General features: G+C 39.6%; 1 protein-coding gene across 2 annotated transcripts in view; it reads right to left on the bottom strand.

Annotated features, from left to right (window-relative positions):
* Positions 1–11,187: 11,187 nt before the first annotated feature.
* VEPH1 (ventricular zone expressed PH domain containing 1) overlaps positions 11,188–13,451 on the bottom strand; it is a 4,140,519-nt gene continuing 4,138,255 nt past the window's right edge. For both annotated transcript variants that reach the window (XM_044070483.1, XM_044070484.1), the window contains exon 14: positions 11,188–12,024. In XM_044070483.1, the coding sequence (XP_043926418.1) occupies positions 11,788–12,024 (237 nt within the window). In that variant the 3' untranslated portion in view covers positions 11,188–11,787. The remainder of the gene's footprint in view (positions 12,025–13,451) is intronic.

Raw genomic sequence — 13,451 nt, 5'->3', positions numbered from 1 at the left:
AATCTATAGTCAGGCACACTGATGTTCCACTCACTAGGCTAAACAAGGAGAAAGTTACTGTCAGCTGCCTGTTGGGTGCCAGGATCTGCCACATAACACACACACTCAGGTCACTCCACAACAAGTACAAATATGACTCTGTCATTGTCCATGTTGGTGTGAATGACCTGAGACATACCTCTCTGGACTACATGAAAAGAGACATGGAGGAGCTCTCCGATCTTGTAGCCAAGGCAGGCAAGACCCTAGGCAGGCAAGACCGTAGCCCTGAGTAGCATCCTAACATCACCCAGAATGATACCACAGAAAAAGGACAAAATGATTGATCTCAACAATTGGCTAAGCTTCTGGTGTCATTCTAAGGGGATCCAGTATCTGTCTGCCTGGGATGACATGATCAACAGACCATGATGCTTTGCCAGAGATGGCCTGCACCTGTCACCCTTGGGATTCTGGATACTGGCTAAGGCTCTTACCATTCCTATAGTGCCTTTTTTAGGCAATGTTCAAATGACAAATTCACCACCATAACAGGTACAAGCAAGCAAAATCTGAGGGTAATGCTACTCAGTGCTAGACGTCTAAACCTCAAAGTGCATTCACTAAAGGCACTCCTTAAAATGGAGAACATCAACATCTGTGCAGTGACAGAAACCTAGTTCAAGGGTCCAGAGAGCACTCCTGCATTACCAGGCTATAATTCATACCACACCTTTTGGCCACCTAACCTGGACCGAAACACTAAAGGTGGAGGTGTGGCCATATTCATTAAGGATATCCACACCTCCAGGCTAGTTGCTCAGCATAATACATCAGAGATTACCCAAGTGCAACTAACTCTGGGCAAGACCGCAATCCAAATTGTAACGTGCTACATATCCCCCACCATGCCCCAGAATTCCCACTCCTCATTTCTTGATACACTGGAAAATATTAGGGTACAACCTAACATCCTAATAATGGATGATTACAGCTACCCCACCATTAACTGGGAAAACTACTCATTTACCAGTTTTTGGAATTCATAAATTCCAATGACTTGGATCAACTTATCCACATGCCCACCAGGGGCAGCAATAGCCTAGACCTGGTCATTACCAACATGGGTGACCGGTGTTCCACACTAGAGGTCAATTCCTCATTGGTCAGATCTGACTAGAGGCTAATCAGCCTAGACATCCACATCCCACCCCACCCTCCATTAGGGAAGCCACTGTAAAAAATATCTCCAAAGCCAACTTCACGCTTCTTAAGACAGAAGTGGCAAACATCATGAAACCCATGCAGATGGACAATAAAGGTACTACTGCTGAATCCTACACAAATGCACTTTATAAGCACTTACACGAGTGCATGGATCGTGCTATCCCTAACAGAACCAAGATGCTATCCTCCAAAAAAAGGAAGCCAATCTGGTGGTCCCCTGCCATAAACAAACTCTACAACAGAAGAAAGAAACTGTTGCAGAAAAGAGTAAAATCCCATGACTGGAAGAACTCCCTGGTCAGCCTCAGTAAGAAGCTGAGATCCCTCATAAAATCCTCCAAAGCTAGTTATGAAAACAAAATCGGCACTGATTCAAAAGACAACCACAAAGCATTCTATAGCTATGTCAGGAATCTCAATGGCAACACTCAGATCTGCTCTGAGTTACAGCACAATGCCACTAAATATACAGAACCAACTGATATTGCCAACATCTTGGCAGATAGGTTCAGTGCTAACTTTACCCCCCCCCCTAAAGAGCCCATCTCTATATCGGAAGAATGCAAAGATCCTGTAATCACGGCTGCACAGGTAAAAACTACACTCCAAAGCCAGGAACACAGCATCCATGGGACCTAACAACATCCCAGGCTGCATTCTACATGAACTACAGAATGAACTGGCACCCCACCTAATCACCATGTTCAATCATAGCCTCACCTCAGGCTTTGTGCCCACTGAATGGTGCACAGTGACAGTTATCGCACTCCACAAAGGGGGATCCACCATGGAGCCCGGGAACCACTGCCCCATTAGCCTAATGAGCCTGGTCTGCAAGGCTATGGAACGTATCATCATGGAACTTATAAACAAAGACATTGGTAATCTCCAAACTCTGGACCCCACCCAATTCGGGTTTGTAAAAGGCAGATCATGTCTCCTAAACCTGATTGACTTCTTTGAAGCAGTCAGCAAAGCCGTAGAGGAGGGTAAGGTGGTTCACACAGCCTATCTATATCTTGCCAAGGCTTTTGACACCATCCCCCACTCTGGAATTATAGATAAACTCACTAAACTAGGTATAAATCCCTATGTCACAAGATGAGTTGCCAACTTGCTCACTGACAGAGCCCACATTGTGAAAGTAGCAGACTCCAAATCCGACTTCAGACCAGTGACAAATGGAGTACCACAGGGTTTAGTCCTGGGTCCTCTCCTGTTTGGTATCTACTTTTCTGAAGTACAGGCTAACACAGAAGGTCTTTGGCTAATGAGAAGTTTGCAGATGATTGCAAACTTGGAGCTATAATTGAAACTCCAAATGATGTGGACATCCTACAAAAGGGCCTCACTGAGACAAATGCCAGGTGTCAAAGCCATGGCCTCAAGCTAAGTGCCAAAAAGTGCATTGTCATCCCCTTTGGAAAAAACTCTATACCCATGAGCTACCACATAGGCGGTAGTCTGCATAACACCGAAAGTGTGATAACAGACCTTGGGACACAGGTGGACAGTAGTCTCTCCTCTGATAATCACATCACTACAGTAGTCAGGAAATCCTTCTATGTGGTACACCTCATTACAAAAGGTTTCTCATCCAGGAAAAAAGAGGTCATTGTTCCCCTCTACTCATCACTCATTAGACCCATTATAGAGTACAGTGCTCGTACCTCACAAGACATCTAAAACAAGTGGAAAGGCTGCAGTAATACCTCACAAAGAGGATTATCAGCCACAAACAGATGCCCTATGGAGACCGTCTCAAAAAACTCCAGCTTTACTCCGTCGCATATCGCCTACTCAGAGGCGATCTTTGCCTAACATACAAAGCTATGTCAAACCAAGAGCTGTTGGACATGCTCCATTTAAAGAAATCACAATCCCTTTGAGCTACACACTCTAGAGACGTAAACCTTGTCACCACAATAAACAGAACATGCTGAAGGGATAGATTCTTATCCCAGAGACTTCCCATACTCTGGAACAAACAACCTAGCTATATCAAACAAAGCTCCTCATTAGCATGCTCGCTTCAAGAAAAATCTTGATGATTGGATGGGAAATACGAAATTCACCCCGGGGATCACCTCTGTGGCTCTGCTCGACATTGGCACAGGAAAATAATTTTCTTGGGTGGCGAAATCCAGGATACCTTTTTGGCTAGGCTTGTATAGGCTCTAGGTCCAATAGCCTAGTACCTACCTATGAAACTATGATGCCGATTCCAGTCTGTCTGAATTTTGCATGTCCGTCTCCCAGTCAGTACAATAACATACATCCAAAGATAACCTCAATCTCTGCTAGGGGCTGCTGATACCTATTGCTTGAGTACTGTTGGCCACTTGAATAGTTTAATTTTGTTTCACTTTTAGCTTTTATTTATATTTTCACCACCTTTAGGATAATTGGATCATAGGAGATTATTAGGCTATCATCCTGGAGTTCATTTTAAGCCTAGCCATTTCAACCCAAAGTAATACTGTAGAAGTACTAGTCAATACCCATGATTGCATTTAGTGATGATTGCCCATGTCCAGGAGGATTGCGGGCACTATACCTGGTAAGAATTTATGGTGCCCCATCCACTTGTCCAGATTCCTCTTGAACAGTGTCATAGATGTGCTCTGTTTCACATGAATTGGTAGCCTGCTACAAAGACATAGCAGTTGCTAGGAGATAAATTTGTGCATCCAGCATGTCCTATTTAAGTCACAGACCATATTTAAGTCCCTAAAATGGGTAGCCCTAGACCCATTTGTTTTATGGATATGCAGTAAGTTTATTAGGTTTGGGCCTTGGGTTGCTCTGTAGGCCAGGCATAATTCTCCCCTAACAAATCTATACAATACGGAATGTAGTGACAGGGACTTTAGTTGGCCCATATAAGGCACATGCTGGAGGTCCTTGATCTTCTTTGTTAGAAACCTATGAGGTGTCTCTAATTGCTGCAGTTGCTTAATGCAGTACATATTGAATGTGATGTTATACTCAATTATGGGCCTGATAAGTGCCGAGTATAGGGGAGTTATAACTTTTTTTGCTCTTGAGTTGATGCCTTTACTAATTAAGTGAGCCATGTGGATAGCTTTCCTTTCAATGGTAGAGACCTAGTGGTCAAAGTTAAGGTTGCGGTCAACCTGTCATCCCAGGTTCCTTACCACTTCACAGGCACTTCAAAGTCAAAGTAAACTTTATCGTCATTTAGAACTACATACATGTAGCCTAAACAAAATGTCATAAATCAACTCAATTCTTGAGATTACAAAGGAAAGTGAAACAACACATGCAAGTAGAAGAAAAAACATAACTAGCAAATACAGTACTACCCCCAATACATGCAAGAAAGAGCAGAGACATTTATCAACACCCATATATGAAAAGAATACCCTCCACTGAGGTAAATTAACTACCCTATTTAAAGTAAAACAAAACACACTAGAGATTGAAATGCCTAAGTTATTTGTCTAATCTTGCACTTGAGTGAGTTAAATAATACTGACTATGGATATAATAAATAAATATTGCACTTACTTGGAATATATGTAAGTATATATTGCACAAATAAATAAAAAATTGACTTATTATGTGTCCAAGACTCCTGGGACTAGTGCCCGAGTTCAGAAGTCTAATCACTGTATGGTAGAAACTGTTACTGAATCTTGTAGTCCTGCAGGGGATGTGGCAATATCTACTACCCGATGCCAGATACTTAAACACTCCATGCGCATGGTGCGTGTTGTCCTGTATTATTTTGGTGGTCTTTCAGATCCTTCTTGCAGAATAAAGATGTTGTATCGATGGAAGATTGGAACCTATTACCTTCTCTGCAACCCTCACCACTCTTTGTAGCTCCTTCCTTTCTGTAACTGTGCAGCTTCCAAATCACACTGTGAAGTTGCAGGTGAGGATGCTCTCTATTGCACCTCTATAGAAGGTGGAAAGAGTAGAGTATTGCTGTTGATTTTATAGTGTGAAGGGACTTTTTTTGTGCCGGAGGGAATGATAATGTATTTCTTTGAATTTAGTTTGAGACCGTGACTAATAAACCAGTCGTTGGTCTGTGTGAGACCCTCCTGGAGTATACTGACATCATTTGGGGATTCAATGATTACACCTAGTTTGCAGTCATCTGCAAACTTGGTCAGCCCCAACCTTTTAGTTTTGACCTAGACTTCTGAGAAGTATATACCAAACAGTAGGGGACCCAGCACTGACCCCTGTGGTATCCCACTGGTAACAGGCCTGCTGGTTGATGTGCAGTCACCCACTTTTAAAGTGAGTGTGTCTGGTTTGTGAGCCAGTTGGCAACTCATTTTACAGTGAAGGAGTTTACATTCAGTTTGCTAAGTTTATCAGTAATGCCTGAATGTGGGACTGTGTCGAAAACCTTTGCCAAGTCGAGGTATGCTGTGTACACAGATTTGCCCTCATCTATGACATTTGTCACACTTTCAAGTAAATCAACCAGATTTAACAGGCAGAATCTGCCATTCACAAAGCCGAACTGGGTAGGATCCAGGGTTTGGTGGTCATCTATTTCTTTATTTATGAGGTCCATAATGATACTTTCCATGGCCTTACAGATGAGGCTGGTCAGGCTTATGGGTCTGTAATTCCCTGGCTCTGTTGCTAGGCCACTTTTCTGTAGGAGAATAACTGTAGCTGTTCTCCATTCTGCAGCAACAAAGCCTGTGGTTAGGCTATGATTGAAAAGGGTACTTAATGGTGATGCCAGTTCATGTTTTAGCTTGTTTAGAAGACAGCCTGGAATGTCATCTGGTCCCACAAAGGCCATGTTCGTTGCCTTGGACAGGGCTTTGAGGACCTTCTCTTCAGATATGTAAGGTGGGGGAGGAAGTTTGGGGGAGGGTTTGTTGTAAGTTAGGAGGGGATAAGGGAGTGAAAGTTTCACCAAACCTATCCACTAGCAGGTTCTATATCTCTGTGGGGTCAGTGTGTGTGATAGCATTGACCACCAGTTCTGCACATGCTTGGGTCCTACCCTTTAGGCTACATACATAACTGTAAAATGCCTTATGGTTTTCCTTGGCAGTACTTCCTAGGTTTCTCTCAAAAGAGCTCTTGGAGGATTTGACAAGTTGTCTTATTTGTCTGTTATGGCTGAGGAGGGTGCTTTTCCATTGTTGGGTCCTTATCTTTATTTTCTTGGACAGCAACATTTTGCATCTATTGTAGGATTTGTTAACGTTGGAAGTCCACCATGGCAGCTTGATTTTAACTTGGGTCTCTGGCTTTGATTTTATCAGGTACACCTGAATTTATACACTTACACAGGTTATTGTACAGTGCTTTAGTGTAAGCTTTGGCGTAGTTACCACTTTGAGCTTGGGGTGTGGCTTGGAATCCATTTATACCTTCACATAGGAGGGTATATTTTGCCTTGGTGACATTTTTTAGTCTGATTTCACCCTTTGTAAGTTATGGTGACCTAAGGAGGGGGATCTATAACTTGCTAGGACTTGAATGGGGGTCTTACCCACTGTAACCTGGACCTGGAGTAACTCCATGGAGTTGTCTAGTCTAACTAGATGGGAGGTGAGTTTATCTCTGATATAGAGTGAAACACTGCCTCCTTTGTTTTTCACATGTTCATTTTGTGGTCTAAAGGTATGGAAGGCATTATAGCCTTGTAGGACCAGGGTACTTTCTGAGGCCTTAAACCAGGCTTCTGCGACTTCACTGACACCTACATCTTCTAGTGAGAGAAGTATTTCCAGGGTGTGCAGTTTTTTTGTTTAAGCTCCTAGCATTTAGCAGCATGACCCTTATTTTGTTCTGACAGGTTAATTTCATGTCAGTAATGCTGTTTTAGAGACCTTGCCTAAAAAGGCACTATGGGGGAGGCATGAGCCTTTGCCAGCAGCAGAAAGCCTAGGGGTGCCAGGTCCAAACTGTCTCTGGCAAAGCAACGAGGTATCACTTGAAACATAGGCAAACATATATTTACATAATAGAAAACAAACCATATTAACATGTTCAAAGTTGCAAACATTATGCATCACATATGTTCTTCTGCACAGTTGTCATAATCCAACACTACATAAACTGCTCAATTCCTGCCTTCTCTTAAACCTCACTCGTTCATCTCCGAAACATTATTTTGCATGTATTGTTATCGATATTTCCATTTTTCGTATAGAATCTGCTCTTACTGTTTTCTAAAGATCCCAGTTCCAGCTACGTTATCTCTGTTACATTCACTACTTCAAATACAGTTGGGTTAGATTTTGATTTCCATTTTCTAGTAATTGTTTTTTTGGCAGCCACTAGAATTAAACTTAAGAGGGCCTTAACCTTTGTTTTGTCAATTCAGATTCCATCTCAAAAATGTATTTCCTAAGTTACACTCATTTGCTCACTCAATATTTTTGACAGAGTACTCTGTAGGGAATTTTTAAAGTCTGACTCTCAGAACATATGTTCCCAGTTACCTCTTTCTTCCCCATCACACCTCCAACATTTGCCATCTACCTGAGCAAAAATTCTTTGGAGTCTGCTTGGGGTATAAAAATACATACGCCAACACTTCCAAGCAATAACCCTAAACCTTCTAGACTTTGTTGCATATTTGGGAGCCATACACATGTTCTCCCATTGTTTCCTTGCAAATTACTTATCTAATCTCTCTTCTCAATCTTTTCTAACGTCCTCCTTCATTAGTCAGCCATTATGTGAAACAACTCTGTCTTTTTCACACAGATTTAGATATGCCAAAAGACATAGGTTTATTTTTAGCATTCTAGTCACCTCTAAATACTGCTGTTCATTACAAGTAGAGCAATAAATGGCATTAAGTAATATCAGAAAAAAAATGTTAGCTACTCACATTCCTCCATGTTGCAGTCAGATAAATCATCTCTGATGTAATGTCTCTCACAGTATCACATCCTCACTGCAGGGGATGCTGGGATTTTTAGACTACCTTTCATTTTTATTTTAACATTTCTTATAACAGGCATGTTTAGAATCCTCAAAACACGTCCTTGTTATCAACTACACAGACTGACATGGGAAATAGCCCTGCAGAAACTGCTCACAAAGGCTCCAGCATCAACAGTTTCACAGGTATATAAGGTAGTAACAACATTTAATAGCATTTATGTGCACAATTAATAACTAAAGATATGAGATAACAGCATTTTTGCTCAAGGGATATGTTTCCATATATTATCTGTTCTTTTGCAAGTTGATGGAAAAAAAGTTGTTTAGAAATATTTCTTATGAGCTCATCTTACAGCCATGAGACTGCAACATTTTGCTTACATTTTCCACCTGCGTGCGCGCACACACACACACACACACACACACACACACACACACACACACACACACACACACACACACACACACACACACAAAGTTAGCCACCCTTCTCCATAGGTGGAGAAGCAATGCTGTTGACTCTTATGCAAGCCATCATAATAGTAAACTTTTACAATGGCCATTTGAAGTCAGCTTTCTGGTATGGCTTTGTATATTAGTGACTACAAGCAATACAATTTTAGAATAAATACATGAATACTTGTGTATTTGTTTAAATGAGCACTGGTTCGTCCAGATGCTTAGATTTATTGTCATCTTTCAGGCTTAGTGATATCAATAAATCCTTACAGTGCAAGACTTAATTTTTGCCATTTTTAGAACACATGGGTAGAATTCGTAAACATTCTGTGTACTAACCAAAGCTGCGCAGGGCTTTGCAAGTCACAATGCCCTCTCTACTCAGTAGTGAGCAATGTTGCAGGGTGCAGTAATGTTTGCAATACCACATGAAGCAGTTTATGGGCACAGCATGTGCAAATTAAGCCCTTGTAAACCCTAGTGCACTGCTATTTACAGATTTCTACAATGTGCAGTTATTTATAATGCATACATTAACCGAGACTCAAGAAGAGCAGTTAAGAAACTGCATAAGTGAATGTAACTAGAGTCTCTGTTCCACCTGTGCTTTCTCTTTTATTATTCTGTTTTGCCAGCTCAGACTGCCAAACCTGGTGAGTAGTGTGTGTGTGTGTGTGTGTGTGTGTGTGTGTGTTTATGAGCTGAAGCTTTAAGATGTTTCACTTGTGCTTTCTTTTTGGAGATTTATATTTGAACACATGCAGTCAATGTATATTATACACAGGTATATATGAATTTTATGTGTGTGTGTTTCTTTTTGTGTCTGCCTGTGTTTTAAAAGGTGATAGAAGGTTGAGGGTTGTGTGGATTTTTAGGCGCTCATTTGAAAAGTTGTTAAAACTGCTTTGCTTAACAATTCTTAAACATGTACGCTTGATCTTAATGTGAATCAGTACAATGTAGAGTGTTAATGCCTCTGAATCTCATCAATTTAGACAGGCACAGATCGCTTCATCTAAGTAGCATCAGTTGTACTGTTGAGCAACATCTCCAAGAATTCTATGTGCCACCTTATTTTGTTGCAGAATAGACTTTCTTTCTGTGGCAATATTGAAGAGGTCATTTTCTTCCCGGATCTGGAGACAAACTCCTCTTCTTCAGTAACAAGACAAGGAAATTTTTTAAGTAGACGGATCTTTATCATGTCTGAACTTTCAAAATGGAAAGTCAGATCATAACTCTCAACTGTACCCCATTACAAGGAATGTTCCATATTTTGGGTCTTAAGAAGTCCATGTTCTTCGCAGTTCCACATTGAAAGGCCCTGTCATACAATCATAGTTAGAAACTGTTTTTCCGACATCCATGTTAAATATTACTGGATCTACTGATTAGTGAATCAAATCAATTCATACAAAGGACTTTTTATAAGGATAAATTAACACATTTTACCCTTCCTAGTTGGAGTTGTTAGTAGTAAGTGTTCCATATTTGCCTATTTGTTTCACATTATGAAAGGCAGTGCTCCTCGTTTTGGAGATGGAAAGTGGATAGCTATGAATCATCAGATGGTCTTTGCAACATGATAGTCACAACAATTTTTCATATTTTCTCTTCAGAAGAAATGATACTTGAAACATGTTTAAGTCCATTGACCATGAATCAACAGCAACTGCAAATGAAAAACATAGCAAACAATGCAATTTAATTAGTTTTCATGGAAGAAGTTTGACATTTATCATGAAAGGCACACTGGCAGCTTACACATAACAAATCATATTAGATTTGTGAAAAAATAGAGACTCTTTTCGGAACTACTTACAAAAGGCAGTGGTTCCCAAAACAGCCACTGCAAAATGTATGGAGAAACAAAGATAGATAGATTAGTACTAGGCTAACTGCCCTTGCGAGCCATTTTAAGCCTAGCCAATTATCCTCTGTACCTTGTGTTTATAAGGCAAACACCTTTACCATTAGGTCACCCTCCCAACCCTGAAATTGTACAGCCTGCAGTATATCATGTTATGGAAACACAAAGTTGGCAGTGGAAGCAAGATACCATGACTGAAAAATAAAATATCTTTATCATACCAACTCCTATCAGTCCATTTTTGTGGTCAAATTTTGAAATAAGGACAACTTAGAGCACTGCAGTGGGGTTAGTACTGCATAAAAGGTCAAGATGTAATGAAATGCATATTTTTTTTCAGTTCTGGGGTGGAATCCCGTTCCTTCAGTTTGGATAAATGTGTTTTTTTTCCACAGCAGACTTAAGCGTTGTACTATATGCAAGCTATTTTATCTTCCAGCCTGGCTTAAGAAAGCAATCAGATGACAGTATAGACTACATGATATAAAATGTAATCAATAAAGTTTTGTGGATATTTTATTACTATGTTTCTGATTACCAACTGTACATACACCTGAGGCAGTAATAACTTCTACAGAATGTGAATATAGCTACACTTATAAAGTACAGAAACAAAGGATATGACTTTTTACACACTTCATATGTGTTCATTCAAACTGTGTTTGTCAGTAAAGTACAATCTTCTGACATTGTTGCTATCTGTCCTCATTTTTTGTGGAGGAGGGCATAAAGCAAACAAGACACATGTATATATTATTATACTTTTATTGATAGATGCTTGAGTGTTGTATTGAGTTTTTTAGTGGCTTCTGATTTAATACGCAGCATTTGAAAATTTTGCTAAACTGAAGTTTAGCCAAAACCATATTGAAAGTATTTTCTGTCGTGTGCTTTTACATAAACATATATATTTCCAAGCTATTTTATTAAGTTGTGTAACTATTTCCATCATTATAAAAAACAAGTACTAATAATATTATTTCCTATCATGCTACTGCTCAAAAACAAGAATAAATCTTCATCACGTTGATATATTTGAGAAAGTCATTTTACTATATACAAAAGAAAACATTTTATCTTATTTTGACATGTTCCTAGTAAGCCTCATATGAAATGTATTAACATTTCTTTTCAATAAGTGCTTCATTTTACACCTAGATTGTAAATATAGTTTAAATTAAAATATGATCATTTAGGCTATGAAACCATATAATGCTGTTCTACAGCAGAACCTTATTAACTGTACATTTGTAGCCTGCCTTTGTAGATATGATAGGCATCATATTAACATAAAATAAAAAAAAAGAATATACCAAATAAAAAAGTCAAAAATGATGTTGCTATCTCTTTTACAGATATGTTGTTGCTTCTCGGTTTCCTCGTTCTCTTGCCTGTGCTACAGCTACATTTATGCACTGTAGCCATTCCTCTGCATTCTTTTCATCCTTTGCCTTGAACACATATGTCTTGTTGTCTGCAAAAATTTCAAAGGCCCGTGGAAGGCTACGGTCTCGACGCTTCTTGGCTACGACCTTTACACTCTGTACCTTGCTTAGCTCAATGGGGCACTCATCTGGGTCATCCTTCTGAAAAACAAACAGCTAAATACAATCAGAAATGAGTCACAGTTTTAGTTGCAGTTACAGTTTTGAGTACTGAAAACATTTCACTAGCAGAATTAAGGTCTTCCATTGATTACATCTATCAGCTAATGTCAGGTGTTCTCTAAAATTATGCATGTATTTCAGGGTTGCTTAAGAATTACTTTGTTTCCTTTTATTTAAATTCATAGGTTTGTACTAGGCTAATTGCCCTTGTGGGCCATTTTAAGCTTAGCCGATTACCCCATGTGAGACTCAAATGCTGCACCTTGTGGCTGTAAGTCAATACCTTAATCATTATGTCAAACTCCTACCAAGTTTTGATTGTAGTAATGTGCTAAATATTTAAGTACATGTAACAAAGAAAAAATAGTCACTATTTAAATTTTCTCCAAACATATGCCTCTAAATACATAATCACTTCTGTTTTTGTAAATGTGAATGATTATTTTTATTGCGATGATGGGAGTTATAGTGCTTCACTCATTCAGTATTATGCATACCATCAGCAGAAATGTAACAATTCTAATCTTCTGCCTGAGGTCATAAGGCTTAATCACAATTTCTACTTTCAGTTGTTAACCGTGAAATTACTATCACATCTTATATACATGCATAACTGAAGTATACTTACTTAATACACGTGGGGAAATGCCAGGGTAAGAATGTTAATTCTTATTTTGAAACCACATACACCTCTTCTGTCATCAGAGACACAATTTTTTGTCTAACATATGTAAACAAATCTGACAACCAGAGTATTTTATATAGATACAGGTTGATATAGACAGAGATAGATATATTTTAATATATGGATGTCTGTGACTTGCTTGAATGTCCATTTCACTGAATGAAAAATCACTGTGTTTAAATGACTGAAAACCCATTTAGATGAATGACCATTTGGTTGAAATTGCATTTTGTTGAATGGGGCATTGCTACAATAGTCCTGTAAAAGAGAAGTAAAATGTTTAAGTTCATAGGTGTGTACTAAGCTAATGGCCCTGGAGTCTTTACAAGCCTAGCTCAAAAAAATTGCCCAGGCACTGTGCTACCTGATGTTAGTTCACAGTGCCCCTATTCAGTAGGGCAACTGGAGTGATCCCTGGGGTCAACTTTCTGTTACCCATTCAGTCATCAGGATTTTTTTTGAAGAGGACCAGCAAGGAAAGGTTAAAGTCATTCTGATGCCTCCAGTTCAACCCAACATGTATGATTTTCTCTGCTATGGTCTTACCTTTGAGCAAGCATTTCTGTTTCAAGCAGCAAACTTCCTGTCCCACTCATCCATCAGTAGAAATCCAGGCTTTCCCTCACTGTTTGGAGTACAGTCACCTGGAGTGGGGATAGAACCCATAGCCTTCTGCAACAAAGGCAAGTGTGCTCACTGTTGCATTACTGACACTGCTTGT

This window comes from Protopterus annectens, chromosome 4.part1 (genome assembly GCF_019279795.1).
Source record: "Protopterus annectens isolate FY-2018-M chromosome 4.part1, PAN1.0, whole genome shotgun sequence".
Taxonomy (NCBI): Eukaryota; Metazoa; Chordata; order Ceratodontiformes; family Protopteridae; genus Protopterus; species Protopterus annectens.
This window is presented reverse-complemented; position numbering and strand designations above follow the sequence as displayed.